General features: G+C 39.5%; 1 protein-coding gene across 1 annotated transcript in view; it reads right to left on the bottom strand.

The window, feature by feature from the left end:
• Positions 1-19,602, bottom strand: part of DMD (dystrophin) — a 909,379-nt gene that overhangs the window by 60,902 nt on the left and 828,875 nt on the right. Inside the window, exons 62-63 of the mRNA XM_010004489.1 lie at positions 13,252-13,313; positions 2,699-2,773 (exon numbers count right to left, since the gene is read on the bottom strand). Of these exons, the coding sequence (XP_010002791.1) occupies positions 2,699-2,773; positions 13,252-13,313 (137 nt within the window). The remainder of the gene's footprint in view (positions 1-2,698; positions 2,774-13,251; positions 13,314-19,602) is intronic.

Below are 19,602 nucleotides of genomic sequence, written 5' to 3'. Positions count from 1 at the left end.
TGATTCCAAAATATGTATGAGCAGTAGCTTCTAGCTTATTCTGAAATCTGAGCAATTTATATAAATATTCTTTGGTCTCTAAAGCGAGAGACAAAACCTCACAATGTTTGTAACTAGATGCTAACCTGTGGCCAGACTGCAGGAAAAGTATAAAAGATGACCCAGAATACCCAGCCAATGGAGGGACAGGAGTGACAATTAACAGGCAAGAGAAAGTACATCGTTGAGGTCACATACTGAACTTAGTGAAAACCCAGCATATGGCTCGTGATAGAAAGTATTACTGATGCTCCCAGAATGTAAGATCACCTCCTCTGCAACCTGCTGCTGTTGGCCAATACCTTAAAAAAAATACATTTAATCTAGCCTGCATAAAATTAAAGGAAAAAGCATCCTAACAGAAGTTCTTGAATGCTTTCTTTTGCTGCATCTCCAAGAAGTTTGTGAATTCATCCCATTTTACTGACATCACAATGTTCAGATGTGGTTTGTGCCTGAAGATCAGATCTTTTAAAAGTAGTAAAACAAGAAATTCAACATGCTTTGATGGGACTATCAAAGGAAACCATACCTTTAAACAAGTTGCAATAGTTACACCTAGCATGCCCACAGTAATTGTGAAGGCAGGGATGATAGAGCCATACACTAGACTCTTCTAAGGTAACAAAAATACACAAGCATTTATTTGTTAAGAATTAAAATTTTCCATATTCTTCTTTAGGTGTCTTAATGTTCAGTGGACTGACTTAGAAACTGAAAAGTTTATGTACAGTTTATTTTTTAAATTGTTTCTATTCTTGCCACTGATAAACAGACTGTACCTTCACTTTTGCAGACCTACTCTGCTCACATTTAGAGTGCTATTCAGCAGACAAAACTGCTCTGCCTTCTTTAATGAAGTTTCCAGAAAATAATGTATATACACATAACAATTTAAACTCCTGCAATTTTAAAACTGAAATAAAAAATTACAAGATTAACACAAGTGAAATTTAGGGATTTTTGCCCATGCAAAGGAGCCCTGAAATCCAGCACTGTGCTCTATTTCTACTAGTGCCAAACTGCAGAAAAAGAATTTTGTAATGAGTTGAGGTTTTTAAAAAGAAAATCTAATTAAACTGAGTTCACAAGTGACACTGAAATTATGGAATACACAAATACAATCACAGTGTCTCCAAGCAAAAAAATATCTCTAAGAACAAAGACTGCTAACCGAATTCCTTAAATACTTCTCCTTACATACAAGTATGAAGAATGTGCTAAAGTAATCAGTGTAAGCGCCACTGCATGTCTCTGAAAACATCCATTCTCAGAAAATCTACCTAAGCGTAACCTTGAGAAATGAACTGACCTCAGTACATAACTACAATCCCACACTGTAAAGTCCAAGAACTATTCAGTGACAAGAACTGTGGATACAGATGAAACAGGATGTAAAGTTTTGTACTTTCAGCCATACTAACAAGTTACAAGTTACACTTTTGCAGCGCTAGCTAGAGAAATCTGCAATTCCAAAAACTTTAGTTCCTTACTTCAATGATTCACTGGTTATTAATACTTTTCACTGCATATCAGTCTAGTTTCTTTACCTTTATACAATGAGTGTGGCAGGAGTGCTGTGGCAAGGAAAAATGCTTGTATTTGTGATCATCATAATTCATTCTTTGTCACTGCATTCATTATGTTACAAGAGTTGTCACTTACTGATGTGTTTTTCCCCCTTTTTTTTCCTTTTTCAATTTTTTTACACATTCAGAAATTAGGTCTATTCATTAGTAACATTCACCCATGCTTATAAGCCTCAAAGTAAACACGCTCAAAAACAACAAGGTTTTGCACAGTTCCAGAAAGCATGTGAGTACAAATCCAAACTCGAGATAAATCAACAGTTGAGACATTTGCAACTGTGTAAGAAATTTAACCCTGTAATTAAGTGCCAAACAGTGAATGTTAAATATTTTCATAACCCTCTAAATTGTACTGCCTAATAAACTGCTTGCTTTGGCAACCAACTGCCCTACCAAGAAAACCAGGATTGATTTATTTAGCTATCAGGTTACCAAAAGCTGAAGAGGAAACGTAACTCCATTGACAGGTAGAATACCATACACCAGTTGAGAGAATGAAAATGTTACAACATGCACATCACTAATGCATAGCTGATGAGAGACTTCTGAACATAACCAAAAGCTGAGGAAAAATGAAGCTAAATATATATTTTGATCACCTCATTTAACAGCAACAACCCCTCGGGGTTCAAGATTCAATTTAACAAAATACTAGCAACTCCAGCTCTGCAGTGATCATTTCACCCAAACTCCCAACTGCTCCTAACCCACTGAAAGCTCCTTTGGTCTTCGGCTGTCAAGCTGTGGCTGACACAGGACATGGCTCCAGAAACAAGCATAGTGAAAATACCCAGCTGAAAAAAAAGTGTGAAGACAAGAAATACACAGGGCACATCGGCTTTATTTCTGACCCGTTGCTCTGTCTTAGGACAGATCTGAAGACCATCCAGCACTTTAGTTTCCTAAAATGGGAAAACTGGTGACAGCACAAGACCCTTCACAGGAAAGTCTTCCAGGTAAAGCTGGAGATATGTGTGGGAGTGTTCTTCTGCTTCTAGAGGTTGCAAATAAACTTATGTGTTGGTCATAAAGTGCTCCCGGCAGCAGGTGAAGCACAGGCACATACTTACAGCAGAGAGCTTTTTGCAGTCTGCGGAGTTTCATGGCAGTCCTGTATGCCGAGAACCTGACATTGTTCAGGTCAGCTGTAGGGAGAGAAATATTAAAATAAAAGATCAGCTTTATGCCTTAGAAATTATCAGACTCAGAGACATTAAGTTGGACTAGTAGATTATACTCATTGGTTAAAAGAACATAGAGAAACAAAAGTATGTTAGAAACTCTACTTCACTAGCAAAAGTCCTCAAACCTGGACAATCAATCATCCAAAATTAAAACACTAAGTCCTAAAGTGTTACTTCCTTTCCTTCAAAGGGGCTGAAGTTAAGAGCACTTGAAAGGACAATATTCGTAACTGCTGCAGTGTTGTCTGAAAATACTGCAGCATTTCACACCGCAGGCACTGCGAGAGGTAAGAACCTGAAACTTCTCCCCCTCTGCCCAGTGCAGCAGTCAGGCTGTGTGCAGGTAGCCCCCAAAAAAGAGCCCCTGGGAAAAAGCAGGTGACTCTCAGCTACTGCTAAGAAAGAACCCAGCAACTTCAGAAAAAACACAATGAAACTTTTGTGCTTTCTATCCATGCAGATCCCAGACTTGCTCCATGATGTAAAGCCTTCCTGATGAGAAGCCAGCTCACCCAGTAAGGTGAGTTCCCAGATTCCCATCTCTGAAATGGCAGCAGGCCAGTGGGCTCCAGCAGAATGGGAAAGGGACCTGGCCAGGAACAAGCACTTGCAAGGCTCAGTCCCAGTTACTTGAACATTACTCAAGTGCAGCAATGGTCCATAATCTAAGAAGTGAACACTAGGTAACACTGAAAATAAAGCAGGCATTACCTTGGACCAAATCTGGCCAGGAAACTGCATATGCATCTCTCTTCCATGAAACCAGACTGAGGAAGATGTGCTTGTCCCTGGCTGTGCTGAGGGTAGCCTTCAGCAAACCCCATTTACAACATAAATGAAGATAAAATTCACCAAAATAGAGGCTGAAACTAGTGTGGCTGAATTTCTGCCATCAGTACCAGTAAGTAACTCATAATTTGCAACTAGATTTGGCATATCAAGACTACAGTGCAAATACACTACTGCTTGCATTATTCAGAATCAAAACTCAGGATGCAGAAACAAGCACACAACTCTGGCAAAGGGCTTTTGAGTACATCAACAGATACCTAAAGCTAACTGTGCAGCTTCAAACTTGTACCTTCCTCAAAGACAACCCAGGGAGACCATCAAGGTTGCTGTCCTGGGAGCATGTCCACACACAGATGCTGTTTCCCAAGTGGTGTTGTCAGCTCCTCTTGGGAATGCTACAGGGAAGCTGAACTGGACACAGCAGCCCAGCTTCCAGTTGAGGAGTGGCAGAGGGCACGTTTGTGTGCTACAGCCCCACAATCCCCACTGCTGCAAAACCAGACTGCTGCTGGTCCTGCCATCTACCCAACTAATTTCTGGGCACTCCTCCGCTTTTAAGCAGTTTAGGGACCATTCCCAACAGATTATCTGGCATCTTGTAAAGCAAGGGTTTCCTAGCAGAGAAATGGACTGTTTGTGCCAGTCAGTTTCAGCTCCTGGCAACACTGCTGAATGCATTTACTGATGAAACCCATGGGGCCTAACGTGTTAAAGATGGGAAAGTGTTTTTGTATTTACATACAAAAAGAACACTAAACAAAATATATGCTAGCTCAGAATAAAGGTCTGTTTAGCCCAATAAGCTGCCTCTAAGCTTGGTAGAGTTCTAGAGGAAGAATATGATGAAAACCAGGGCAAATACAAAAACAGTTATTTGCTGGCATATGCACTGAGCTGCTATAAAGCTGTTTGTAATGTGGTAGCTTGGCTCTAACTATCCCAACATCATTTACAATGCTGTACAGGTATAGGTAGCAAAGGGAATATAGTCTCAATTACATTAATTTTAATTAAGCTGTTATGAATGAGTAATTTGAGGTTTAATAATTCAGTAGTTTTGTATTCCTTAATAAAAGCTGTGGAACATTTCTAAAACATCTTACAGCAGAAGGTGACGTTTTTGGCATTGTATAGAATTCCTTTTTCTTTGTACAGTTCTATACACCTTTTTAATGGTCAGTTCTCTTGTGTATTGTTCCTGCCAGCTCAGTCTCTCACAATAATCCTGACAGATCCAGGATTCTTAATGTGGTGTGGAATACGGTGACCAATTTCAATAAAGCAACTTAATTTGTCTTGAAAAGAAGTGAATAAAGCTGTCCCTCATAAACACAATGTAACTTCAGTTACATTTTGTACCCTTGTAAATCTGCACTTGTATTTTGGAAAAGAAAACATACTAGAGCATTTGATAAAATGAAGAAGCCTTCCCTAAATTTTCCCGAAGTATTCAGAAAAATGCTTTTATTTATTATTCACATTTTAAGACATACCAGTAAATATATATGCATATTTCAGGCCTAGATCAGGGCAGAAAGTTCAATCTATGAAAACACCCCGAGAATGCTGTAGTTTACATCTATTCTCCTCTGTATGTAATACACACTGAATTTATTATCAACCTTAACGACGTAACTGCCAAGAAAAACCTGCTGTAAATGCTCAACAAGCAATGTCAGGAGCTAGTTTCAGAGCTCTCATCTCAGGTTTTGGGAAAGTAGCAGCAATGCCATTTTTTGGCTCTGCGTGCTGAGGCCAAGTGTGGCTGTCTCACACCTCTGCTCCCACCTTCCACCCTGTGATTTGTACCAACACAGGTCCAGTTACTGTCCTGTTGCCAACTGCTCACCCCTCGTCTTCCTTATGCCACCACCTCCATGTTCCTGCATCTTACCTGGTGGTGACGGTGATCTGAGGTCACTAGAACTTAATGATCTTCCCCTCTCTACTCCTGTGACACTGTAGCTACTGTCTTTCTTCCCCTGGAGCTACTGCTGGAACAAATGCATTGCTCTGTGGAGCAAGAAGGGGAGCCCAGACCTCTCCTAATTGGGTTAAAAATATTTCCTGTCCTGGTATATGACCCTATTTAAATGAACCAGTGAACGTAAGATTGTCAGGGAATGAGACTCAGCCACTAGGCTTGGGAGCACTGGAGGTAACCTTACCATGAACAGCAAGGGAGGAGACTCGGAGCAAGGCTCCATGAGGTGCTGCCTGGCCAGGCAAGCCAGCCGTGACCGCTGGGAACATGCAGAGGAGTGAGGGAGGAGGCTCCAACAGCAGCAGCCTTATGAGGGGCTATTTGGAATCACCAGTAGTTCCTCCTTTCCTGTAAGTTTATTCTGCTTCCTGGGACCAGAGGGGAAAAATCTGATGCCTTCTCCATGCTTAAACAGCCCCCTAAGAGAGCGAGAGCCTACGGAACCTTGACTCCAGAGCTTATCATCTCTGAGCAGGTTGGACAGCTCAGTATTACCACATCTGCCCTTACCTCCCACTCGTAGAAATCAGCCACCATCTCACCCTATGAATGTGGTGGTCAGCGGACTTAGAAGCTCTTGGAGTTTATCAGACTTTTGCAGATCATTTAATGATACTTCCAAGTCCTCATTCAGAAGGTAACTTTCAAACTTTGATCAAAAACTGTAAATGCTCAAAAGCATAATCTGTTTATGGTCTGAAATACTGATATAGCGGAAGAGGTAACCTGGTTCTTGAAAAGGAACAGACTGAGGTAAAGATCACTTGGGAGTATTTGGTGACACTCATTTACATCCCAGAGCAAGGAGAATTCATAGTTCTCCCATCACTCAGCCACGAACCACCTCTCTGTGCAAGGGAGCATAAGTGCTTCTATGGGAGATTTAATATTGCCTCATGGAAGATCCGTAAGACAGTGCAGGTGCTTACTGCTGATGCCTTCAGAGTAACAACAATTCCCACAAGCAAAGCAGTAAGATATCTTCATGATCAAATTAAGCTTCTGCCACAGCCCTCCCACTGTCATGGTGAAAGGAGTTCTAAGTGCTAAACCATCAGAAACGAGGTAATCTCCTTTTGCTGCTTTCTTCTTTTCATTATAGACACAAGCCCCTCCCTTTGCTTCACAGCAACTAATGCAGTGGGGAAAAGGTTATCTAGAGAGTTATTTCCTCCATGTCCATCATGTGCCTATAACACATGAATATGCTCATGTTCATACAATTATGTTAATTTGTATTAACATGAATAACACTGAACAAGAACTCTTACTACCCATGAAGCTTTAATGAAGAGTACTTCAGTCTGCTCACAGGAAGAACTCGAGTCAATGGAAAGATGATCAGATAATTAAATTATAACCTTTTCTGCATAATTCTGCATGTTGAGAGAAATAATAAAACATAAAGGCTGTGTTCTTTGTCAAAAGAGCAAAGACAGCCTCATTGACATATTTTCCAATGTTGTATTTCTACAGTATTGTAGAAACAACTATAATTACCCAAAGCAGATTCTTTTGCTAGTGAATAATCAGGTAAACACATCCACTCATTTCAGAAGTGGTCAGTGATTTGTATCAACAATTTTAGCAACCTGCTGGAATGTCTCACTGACAACTGACACAATAACAACAAATATGATGTTGTAATTTATTTTTTTTTAAATCTTCCCATGTTAAATTCCAGATTTTACACTGGAATATTAATATTATTTTAAGAGGAAAAACCAGTTCTCATATTCTTGAGTCTTATTACACAAAGTTAGTTGGCAAGCAACTAAAAGCAATTAAAAATGAAAGAAAAACGATAACTTTTTAAAAGAAAATATTCAGCATCCAGTATGGGAGGACTTTTGTTTTTATTCTTAAATAGTTACATCTGAACTCAGACAACAGGTTTTAAGTGAGGTCCTATAACTGAGTTGCTTTCCATGGTCGTCTTACACAGACTAACTCCACCTTACAGTTGCTACAGTTGCTAAGAGTGCTAAATGACTGAGATTTAATTTGGTAATGTGCATTAGTAGTGTAGTAATTAGTAATGTACTGTATGAGAGACTAGTCTCACCGACTGTTTAAAGTCTCCAGGACAGGCCAGACTACCTCCTGTCAAAGGTTGGTAATTTAATTTGTCTCACACACAGTGTAATCTGAGGGCATCTCAAGAAATCCTTTCTACCTGGACACTGCTTGTTTATATTATTGTATTATAACAATTTCTTCTTAATTAATGAGGTAAAAGTCAGGCATTACACTCTATTTTATGGGCAGAATTTTTATCACTGCCTGACACCATCAAGCTGAAAAGAACAGCTTATATGCTTCAGGTGGTAACTATCTCAAGAGTAAAATTTGGCAAGCTAACAACTAACATTGAAAGATTTTAGATCTCATTAGGTCAAATCCTCATCTTTTTTTGATAAAATGCACAAAGTTCATTATTTTGGTTTTGGTTGTTTTGGCTTTTTTCACTCTTACTTATTTGCATGGAAAAAAAAAATGTGAACCCACAGCTATACACTTCAAAACCTGGAAGTCCTACTCAACCACAGCTTGCAGCATGGTCATACAGCTGTTCATAAACACACTGCCTGCAGTGGATGAGCTGTTTTAGGAATTACATGTCACTGTTGTCTCTGACAATGCCTGCCTAACCAAGGTTAAAAACTGTTGACTGTACAGTCCTGAATACACCATAATTCCACTACCAACCACTAAGCTTTCATGTTTCATCAGACATTAACAGCACTCTTGACTTTTCAAGAAGCTTCATCTCACATTGATTCAACAGAGCTGTGATGCCCTGACCAGCTGATAAGAATGCTGTGCTTCTGCTGCTGCCCAAACCCCATATATAAATCTTCTAATGATGCCCTACAGTGACATATAGTGCCACTTTAGGAACTGTAATTTAAAAATGCAAATGAGACAAACGCACAAAGGAAAGAAATGAATCAAGTAACACTGCTTAGTATCAGTTGAGTCTCAGCCATTGACTCTTTTATTATAACAATAATTAATGCTATCATCTCCATTGCTTTGAGAATAACTAACAGCAAAAGGTGTTATTTACATACAGACACACAGCTTAACCACTCTCCATGAAACAATATGGTACACTGTACTAGATCTGTCCCACTGAGTAAAAAATAGTTAATAGCGTTTCTGCAAATTACTAAGTGGGAGGCACCCAGGGAACCAAAATGCTACTGAGTGCATCTAGATGAAGTGGATGAAGACCACAAGATGTGCCAGTATCCCAATAACTGGACCAACTGACTTTACCTTTTGGAATTTAGTTTTAGCATGCAATGGCTTTTCTTCAGCCTGCAAACCCCAAAATGTAAGAAAGCATATGATGTATACCTTAGTTATACCACACTATGGGGTTCAGATGTGAGTATTTTGCAGTCAGAAAGGTCAGAAATCCTTCCTGTATGCTAGATGAGAAGTAGTCATAATCCAAATAAATAATAATCAACTTCAAAAATAATGATGAAAATTTTGCAAACCAAGAGTGCAATACCCATGACTAAAATGTTCCCATACTTGTCATGTATTCCATAACAGAACATTACTTTGCTCTCTGTAATTACCCTCATTCACTGCCAATATGCCTACTGCTTCACTTTCAAGGGATCCAAGATTAACTTCTACCACCTAAATTTCATTTTGCTGCCATAGTTAAGTTTATTGCCTGTTAGGTGAATTCCTACAGAGGATGCAATCAAGCATTGTTATAAAGATGAGCTACTGTGGGGCTGACTACTATCCAAGGTTGACAGAGCCCAACCAATCCTGTTTTCTGAAATGAGAAGTTTTATTATTCAGATTGTAGTTAGCATGAAAAGGACATCAGTGATTAAGCAACCTTTAAAGAAAGACCATTTGTATTGTCTCAATGAACTTCAGTAGAAATCAAATGATTGATATAAGCAATAGGCACATATTTTACTAATACAAACACGGAAAACAGCTAGTTGAATATGAAAAAACCTCATATTCAATACATGGTTTAGTAGTTTGTTAGAAAAACTATTATGACAGAAAGGGGCACTTTAGCCACCTCAGGCAGCATTTTAGACGGACTAATCAAATTATACAAACAAAAAATGATAAAGTTTGTAAGAGGGCTGGTAAAAGAACAGTGTAAAAAACTGTATCTGCTGCAGGGGAACTGCTTTGGACAGAAAAGCAGCTGGAGCAGTTCTTGGTAGTTTGAAGAACTGCAGAGAGAAGTTAGACTACAATGATTTTGTTCATAACGGTGTAAATACATACTGAGGGATGTTTATCAGTCTCTGAACTGTTGAGACTCACAAGACACTGATTTTTACTCCCTTTCTTATTTTAGCATATGGGTTTTTTCTGTGTTCTTAAGTTTATATAATTAGCCAAACTATCAACATCTACTAGATACACTGAATGATACAGCCAAGGTGTTTGTTGCAACTACCAGTTGCCATTTTGACTTGAACAACAACTAAGCCATTTAATAACAACAGCCTATTATGTACCTTTAAGTAGTTGTAACTTTGAATGAAGAGTGAAAATTGCCCAACTTGAGTAAGGAATGGATGCTTCATTAAAATCGATAAAATTGCTATGTTGTTTAAATAATAAAGAGCTGTCCAGAGCAAGCACTTCTGTATCATAATAGGAAAAGCTACTGTCAAAAGAACCAGTTAGAAATTTCTGATACACATATTACATTTCAAATAAAATATTTTACTGTTTTTACTAGTATCTTTACAACTGGCCATGTTTCAACAGGTGAGCTCAAAAAGAATTTGAGAGTACTCCCTTCATGGGCAGGTTATTTTATAATTTCTTCCCATAGGTTCCTTCTGCTTTTGCTGATGCAGTCCCTACTGAAAACAGGACAATGCACTTCCTAAACTGACAATCTGATCAGGTACAAAAACATATGCAGCAAGTTCCAACTGCTTTGGTACTGAAAAAAATGCTCCTGAGCAATGTAGCTTCATGTTTATAAACATCCTCTCTAAAGACAGAAAGCTGACGCAGTAAGTTTGAAATTAATCAATTTTGGCAAAATGTAATTCAGCAATTTGTAGGTGTGTGAATTGGATACATGAAGAATAAAACTAGTATTACTCCTTGTTCTTACAGAAGTCTCTTGTGTCTCAAAGACATAGGCAGATTAGGAACATTACCTTGTGTCAGGTTGCATCTTCCTCATTCATTTAAAAAACCTAAGCTTTCACTAATTTGTAAGAATTTAAATTAGACATAAGGATACCTCAGGAAATTATGATATACTGGCATGTATAGACAACTACATCACATAGCTCAATTATTCCCTACAGGCTAAGTGTAAGAATTGGAAAACTGAAATGAAAACTCTTGACAGCACTGATGTACTTGGTCTCACATTTTTGCATTTGCCTTTCATGTTTTCTACTAGATTTCTAAAATGCATGCATACTAAGCTCTGTACTAGCTTCTTCATATGACTGAGAAGCAAAATCCAGATCTTAATGTGGGGAAAAATAATAGGATCTAATGATTATGCAAGATATTATTAAAGTTGATTTTGTATTACCAGATAAAATATTACTAAACAGTCTGAAAAGACTTCAAACATGCCATTACTACCGTTTTGACCTGAGGCAAAGCAAAGTACTGAAAATACATCAAGAGTTCTGTTCAAGACTAAACGGGTTATGCTTGCACTAAGCAACTTGTATGAAAGTTGGGTAATGATGAATATACCCAATTAAAAAAATAAATTTGGTAGGTTATTCAGCAGCACTGTTATTGAAGCTTTACCCCATGTGGCAGTGCATAATCGCCTTGTCTAATCTGTTTTGCACAAATATATGAAAACCTAAGTTTACTAACAAAAATACACATCAGGGTCACTTCCATATTAATGAGCAGTTAGTCTCAACCCTGAAAGAAATGAAAATAGCCAGAAAAGGACTGCAATTTTGGACAATCCTTGCTGCTGAAAAGGAAAAAAGCAGGATTTTATATGAAAAAGAAACAAAATCTGTCTAAAATTGTTTCTTCTTTATGCAGTGAGAAATGAGGGTATCTTAGACTCTTGACATTTGGGTGATTCTCACAGTGATAAAACTCAGTTAAACTAAATGCAAACTGATTTCAGCAGTCACCTATCTTTTTAACTGTTGACCTGAACCCATCAGGATGCTTTTCTCCCTTACATATAGATACCTCTTTACTTTTTGATATTCAAGAGTGCTCTAGCTGAAACAGGGAAATATCAGAAGAAAAGCAGCTGCTACGTGACTTTAGGTCTGACCAAGAACAGTATCAGAAATATCCTGCAATCCCTGGATCAAAGAAGACCACAGAGTCAGAGTGCGGTTCAAGTAATAAGCAACTATTTGAAGATCTACCTGTACTAAAGGGATGTCTGCATGTGCAATTACTATTTGTCCTGAATCTTTTAAAACACTCACTATTAAGAGCAGAAATATAAAGGAGACAAACAAGGCAATACATTATAATTAAATGGCAAGTCAATACTTGTCTGCTTTTGGTTAACCTGAACTTACACTTCTTACATGCTTTTGTGACATACAGAGCTGTATTCTGGTTAATTTTTAAACAAATTGCTGCCATAGAGCTAATGCTATAAAGAAAAAATCTTCACACTGTTTCATTCCATTTTATCATATCACTTCTCTAAAATACTTTTGGGATGCCTTTAACTGCAGAGCATTGTAGCGATATCAGAGTTATCTTGAAATAGTTTATCCTGGCATAATTAGACTGTTTTCAGCAGCTAAACTAGAGTTTAGCATGAGATAATTTCACCTATTTTTCACCATGGCAAATCATTCTGCATTGAATACTAGATTTTGACTGCCCTAGTGCTCAGGCTGGCTTGTTTAAAGCCAGTTTGTGTGTGCTGTACAGATATAACCATCTTGATGAATGCAGCATATTCACTGATATTTCTTTTACAGAAATAGCTTAGTTTTTATTATATCATCCATTATATATTAACAGAACCATTAAAAGTAAAGAGTTAGCTATTAAATGGTCTGTCAAGCAGCCTATACTAGAGCACGAATCGACCTGTTTTATCTTATAGATGTGCTTCTGTTAATAAAATCCAAAGCAGCTAAAAAATTAAAAAAAAAACCTCTACCAGAAAGGCTCATCTGAATGGGCATGAAATTTGGGTATGCAAAATGACATCATGACAGGAGCCATGCCTTCCAAGTATTGAAAGTGCTTTAAAAATAAAGCAGTGGTAACACAGTTTGGCAAATTGCTTCAATTGGCTTCCTACCATCCAAAAGTCAACATTAACAGCAGCTTGGTTTGATTTTTTCATCTGCCTTTTGTAAAGCAGATTAGTCAGTGAAAAGATTCAGGGTTGGTTTTTTTTTTTTAAATTTCTGTCCCAGTCTTTCACTAAGAGTTTGCAACAATGAACTCAAATTACTTTGTAAACCCAGTGCACATTCCAAATATGCTAACTGAAGTAGTATTTTTTCCACTGCATGTTTGAGATATGTTATTATGGCTTATGTATTTCTCTTGCAGAAAATTTTAACTTTGATAAAGGCACTGCCTCTTGCTTTCACTTTTCTTTTTTTTTTTTTTTCCTGCTACTTCTGGAAATCTCTGCCTTAAAAGTTATTTTGAACTGGTATAGGTGTCTTACCTAAAGACTGGTAAAGCTCAGTCATCTTGGGATGGTCCCAGCAGGTCGTTTGTGTCTCATGGCTGTAACACAAAACATAAAAGTTAGCAACGTAAAATTTCTCTCTCTGTTGCACAGCAAGTGATCCAGGTCGCACATCTGAGCTCGGTGTTTGACTACCACCAGCAGCCTGAGCAGCTCTGGCAGGGGTCTCAGCATGTCCCTCTTTCAACATGAGACATTAACTCAGAGTGCTTTCTTTAGGCAGGGGCTCAAGAAACAAAATTAAAATCAGTGCTAGTATTAAAAGAACAGCAAGTATTCAGATATGCCATAATATTTTGAGGAAATTTTAAGGACACACCAGCCAATTCTTGAAAAGCGTTTCATACAGACCCTTCTCCAGTTCCTCCAAACTTGGGGCCAGGTATTTATGAGGGCTTGTCCGATGATTGGCTTGCAACAGGGCTTACTGCAGAAAGCCTTAAGGGAAATCCTGACCAGATATTGAGATCCATGGAATTTTTGGCCTGCCTTACCCTATGTGATCTTTCCATTGTGGCACGTAGGAGCTACCCAATGCAGTGGCTGCAATAATTTCTTTCAAACATCTGCACTAAAATCCTCATGCAACATCTCACTGACCAACCATCAGCTTACACCACTTTTCAGGCCAAGGCATTGCACACCTCCTATTGATGGCCTCTTTTAGCCAAGACTATTGTTGTTCCTCTTGTCCCTTGGGTCTCCCAGGCCCTTTCCCCTGCCTTGGAGATCCTTGTGCAGTGTCAGGCAGCAGACCTGCTGGGAAGGCAGGGAAGAGCTGAAGTGGGATTATGAAACGCTACAAAATGACTAGAATGTAAATTGGACAGTGCCTGCATTGAGGCAAGCAGTCTTCATCTTTGCAACACAACATGCTGCCAAAAGACATGCAGCGTGAGAAAGCCAAAAAAGTGCTAGTGGGTGTAGTAGCAACTCATGCCTACCAAGGTTACTTAATTTATGTTGGGTTTTTGTGTTTGTTTTTTTTAATGAAAGCATGGCTAGTGTGATATTTCCGACCATGTAGAAAGCTTGAAAGAAAATCCTCCTGATCTATCCAGTAGCAAATAAAGTCACGCACACAATTCAGCTATGTTAAAAGAAAGCCACAAGTATTCTTAAAAAAAATTAAATCTGGAGGGTGTATCTAGCATGCTAGCAATGATGTTTACAACTTCTGTACTTAAGTGGACATCCTGGTTCCAACATGCACACATCATTCATGAGAAAATATGCAAGAGAGAGGGACATGATCCACAGTGTTGCAGAACCCCCGGAGCACACACCTTCCAACTCTGAGAGACTAAACCACAAGCCATCCAGCAGGGTAAACACACCTATACACCCAACTTTGCACTGGAAGACTGATGATACAGAAAGGTTGTCTTAGAGAGCAGTCCTTGAGCTCTCTTTTTGAGACAGCGATGTTCCCATGTCTACCTTTATAGTCCAAGAAGGAATAAAATTTCCAGTGAAGGGCTTCAACATCACCACTACGCAAGGAAATAAAAAATCATTACATGTTCTTAGTATAATTTAATCCTGGTCTTAAAAGACAGGCTATTTACTTAATCCACATGAATACTTTACTGGCCCAATAGCCTCTATATATTCAGTAGCTTACTGCATGTATTTCCTGATTTTGCTCTGTAACTGCAAGGAAGAATGGAAGGGATCAAAAGCAATAAACCTAAGGAAAAAATGCTCCCATAACGCTATCCTAGTTGAGCACAGAATTTTAAACAAGCTTTGTCTGATCAATCTCAGCATCCTCTCCCCTTTCTCATACCTGTGGTGGCTGAAGGCAATGAAAGAGGGAAGAGGACACTAGATGAGCAGTCTTGTTCTTAGCTGTGGTAAAAAAAAAAAGCTGTGCAAAGGGAGGTGGCTACAATCACACTCAAAAATCTGAGCCTAGTCTGTTTTTTAAATGCAGAAACTGGATAGCTTCAAGTGAAAACCTGCAGATCTGCGCCACCTGTACACAAGCTCCTGAATTTCCTACCACACTTGGTATGGAAAGATTCTACAGAGCACCAGCAGCTTTTACCATGCTCAGGTATTAAATGTATTTTTGAAGAAAAACAGAAACAGTTTAATTTACACAATGAATCCCTGAAGACTTGGCTACCAGAAGCTTCTGCTTATACAACTGCAGCCCGAAGGAAAAGATGAAGGAAGTGTACTTGTCGCAGGAGAATCCTGTAGTCAGAAATGCCACAATTCAGGTGAACCAACTGCAGACCCAAATAAATACTTAAATCTGCAGACCTATAGCACTGTTTGTTAGCACCCAATGTCAGTCTCAGATCGATAGTTTCCCAGGCGTGAGCCTGAATGCCCTGACTTGCTTCCTCACAGGCAGAGCAGCCAAAGAAGTGGGGGATATTTAAATAGCAACTGTACCATGGTTTGTATGCCAAATCATACAGTAAAAACAAGACAAAGGACTTAAGCACACAGTTACAAGAAACTTCTGAAAATCAGCTGCCTGACTTTCCCTATGAAATCAGTATGGCAGCCCCAGATTGTTCTATGGACAAACCAGATACATTCAGGCTCCACAGCTATCTGGTAGCCTTCAAAGGCACCGATTCCCCATTAAGAGCCTTCAAACACTTGGCAAAGGCAAATCTATATGGGACCATGGAATTCCATGCCTATGTTGAACAAAAGAACCAAAGTATCACCTTAGATATGGAAAGCTATTACACAGTTAATCACTAATCTAAAGTACATGGATGAGTACTTTATTGATTATTTATTTTCAATTTTATTGGTAAGACCAAACCATATATGTTAATTTAGTGTGTATGGCTTGAGTTTATGGCATTTACTAATCTTTCTGTAAATACATAACTGATTTTCCTAAGATCCTGTAAATAAAATTTCCATTGCCAAAGAAACACCGGACTCCCGATTGTTTTCATATATTTTTAATACCCCAAACCACTACTCGGTGTCCTTTTTCTTTCATGGTACAAGATTAATTACCTGGGAGATGTACATTTTATGAGAAATGATTTTAATCACTTCATCTGCAATAGATGAAGACTGAATTTGAAGGATAGGTGCACCTTCCCTCTTTACCACATTTAAGCTTAGTTGCAATTTAAGAAAAAATGCCCCTTTCCTTTAGACTATAAAACTCAAGTCAGTAGAGACCCTACATCTCACCCTGCAGTGACTACCCATGGGTCATAGTGCCCCACGCCTGGCTGGTACAGCCACCCTCAGCAACTAAGCAGAGACCATTCAACCCTGTACCCTGTACCAAACCCAGCGACGGACTCAAAAGCCGTCAGTATGCCTCTGCACTCTTGCGAGAAAAAGCAAGGGTTTTAAAGTGAACTGAAACTTGGTCTCCGTAATTTCTGTAGAGGTTGAGTGCCTGTACTGAGCCAGGGCAGATTCTGCTGGTACTTGACATGCAGAACACAAGAAGGCTGCAGTTACTGTGCTCCAGCTAAAAGGCGTTTGCATCTTAACTGAACATTTTCAGCTTGGAAAGTTATCAACAATTCTGCACAATAGGGCAGCTCCAGGAAAGGTTAGATTCCATCAAGGCTATTCTTCATAAGCTTCTTTGCCATTTTCAAAGGCCATTTAATTGTGAGCTTTGGAGTTGGACCGGTGGGGGAGGATTTGCATGTATGCCTTTATTGTGAACACCGTCTGAAGTGAAATGCCAGCTCAGCAGCTCCAGGCAGCCTCAACCACACTTGGGAATGCTGTAGCATCCTTAACAGATCTGCAGCAAAGCATTTGCCAGAGTTTCCAACTCCGGTGAACAAGGCCCTTTACAGCTTGCAAGTCAGAAAGACATAAAAAGTGTAGCCCAAGTCCTCTTGACTAGCAGCAGCTAAAGCAGGGTGAGAATATGTGCAGAAATAAGCACTCAAGATGTTTTACCAATGAACCACCAACATGAAAATGCATCAAACCACACAGCCAGTGGTTTTGCAATACTGCACATACTCAGAGGATACATTTTTCAATTTGGCTCTACATTTAGGTCAACTGAATTGATCACTAGCTTTTATATCATGCACATTTTGCAGCAAATAAAAATGGGCCCTGGTGGCATATTTTCCTCTTCTCACCTGACTTAAGCTGCAAAGGTGGAAAGGAAATTAAAACCAGGCCTGGAAAGGCGAAGAGCAGCAATGATTAATGGTGACACGTAGGCACTGGTGTGACTGACATGCTAATAAACACATTGATAATTCAGTGGGACAAAAGCAAAGTCTTCACTTAATACATTCTTCGGGAACTGCAGGACTACTTCATTAAAGCACTATTATATTAATTATATTATATTATATTTATTATATTATTTTTTCGTGGGGAATTCTGTCACACTATGCTTGTGTGAACTCCTCTGTTGCTGCCAACAGCAGAGATTTGTCTCTCATCTCTGTCAGCAGAGCCAGTAACACACAGGATTGAAAATCTGACATCAGGATGATATCCTAACTGACACACCTGCTGAATTGCAGTTCCCTTGTTATAACTTGATCAGTTTGGACAACATACAGTCCTTTTTCCTTTTATATTACTTCTGAGCAACAGCAGCAGCCGGAGGAGTGGAGAGAAACACTCCCCCTCACTCAAATTCCTGAACAAACTCTCCCCCCAAACATTCCTGCATAAACCACACAAAACATTCAGAAGTCTCGTAACTGTTCCTGATTGCACTCTTCCTCCCCCTCCCCCTCCTTTTTAAAAAATAATATATATCTAGTATTCAGTCCCATGTGTACTCACTGCTGGGCTCTAGAGACTAGACTTGTATGTTGCAACTGCAGAGTCCTTTTTAAAACTCTTACATCTCTCTTCATTAGTAACACCAGAGCCAGTCCTGCTGGGCTTGTCCCCTCACCCTCCATTAGAAAAAGTGACATGAACTATGATGCGCAAGTAGCAATAAATAAATAGCTGCACATGGTAACGAAAAAGACAAAGGCCTGAACTGACCCATTTTCAAACAACACAATTTGCAACACCTCTCACCTTTTGGCTTTAAGAAGAATGAAATGTTACTCCTACCACCTTACGACTGTTGTCAAAAAGCCAAAACAAACATGTTATGTTTGGATTTTACTGAACTCACCTAAATGCAATTGAAGCTATTTGTATGAATAGACTACTGCTCATTGAAAATCATAATAAAAGTTTTCAACAGTACATGACAGTGACTGCAAGAAAGACTTACTAGTTGTCTTTTTACAGCGTTTCATTAATTTCTCAGATAAAACATGGTGCGGCTATGGAAAGTATTAACGATGTAATAATGGTGGCACTCCTTTGTGCCTTACAAAGGACTACTGTTATAATCTGTAAATCTAGAGACCACTGATCTGTGCAAAGATTATTTCCGTTTAAACCAAGGATCAGGGTCTTTTTTTTTTTCAGCCGGATTAATGTGTTTTACTGGCTTTTGCGAAATGTATCAGACTGCTGAAGGCAGGCACTGATATATATTAAAGTTTCATGCCGATACTGGAAATGAATAGTAGGAGAAGGACAAATATCAACTGCCAACTACTGAATAGTAGCTTTTCTATCCCCTCGATGTTAAGCATTTATTTTGTACACTCAGTCACGGACAGAGACTCCTGCTCAGCGCGAAGGCTCAGCGAGCCGGCCCCCCCAGCTGTTACTCTCCCCTGATCTATTTGCTTTTCAAAGCCTACCCTCTGCACTTCTGCCAAAGCAATTTCACTGCAGGGTCTTGTCAAACCCAGTCTCAGTGATGGCCTCAAATAATTCCTTAGTGTTAAAAGGTCAAAGATCCTACATAAAACCACGTTTCTTGTTTCCTTAGCTCTGTACACATATGCCTGCAAAAACCAGTTCTCAGCCCAACTTCAGCTTAGGAGGAGGCCTGGCGATGCTGCGGGCGTCCCGGGCTGATAGGTGTTTTACTATAGCCATTAAAAGGTAATATAACGTACCACACATAACAATAAGAAACACAGCACTTCGAATGCAACAGCCCAGAGGGAATTCCCTCCCAGCTCCTTCTGCCTATTAACTTGAAAGATTATTTCTAAGCACAAAATTACTGGGAAAAGCAACGCAATTCTAAGCACGCCTGTTCTCAGTAATTCTATGCAAGTTCCCTCCTGACCCAAGTTACGGCACACGCTACGTGCTACACAGGTAACGCTGCACAGCACCGCGCTACCCCTGAAGCCCCGGGGAATAACGCAGAGACAATTCCCACCCTTTCGCCTCCCGCCCCCCTCTCCCGGGAGCGCTCCCCACCTCGGGCACACCCCGAGCTTCCCGCCCGGCGCCCCGGTCTCCCACCAGCCCGCTCCC

Source organism: Chaetura pelagica, unplaced genomic scaffold, assembly GCF_000747805.2.
Source record: "Chaetura pelagica isolate M959 unplaced genomic scaffold, ChaPel_1.0 scaffold308, whole genome shotgun sequence".
Classification (NCBI taxonomy): domain Eukaryota; kingdom Metazoa; phylum Chordata; class Aves; order Apodiformes; family Apodidae; genus Chaetura; species Chaetura pelagica.
Note: the sequence above shows the minus strand (reverse complement) of the source record. Positions and strands in the feature narration are given on the sequence as shown.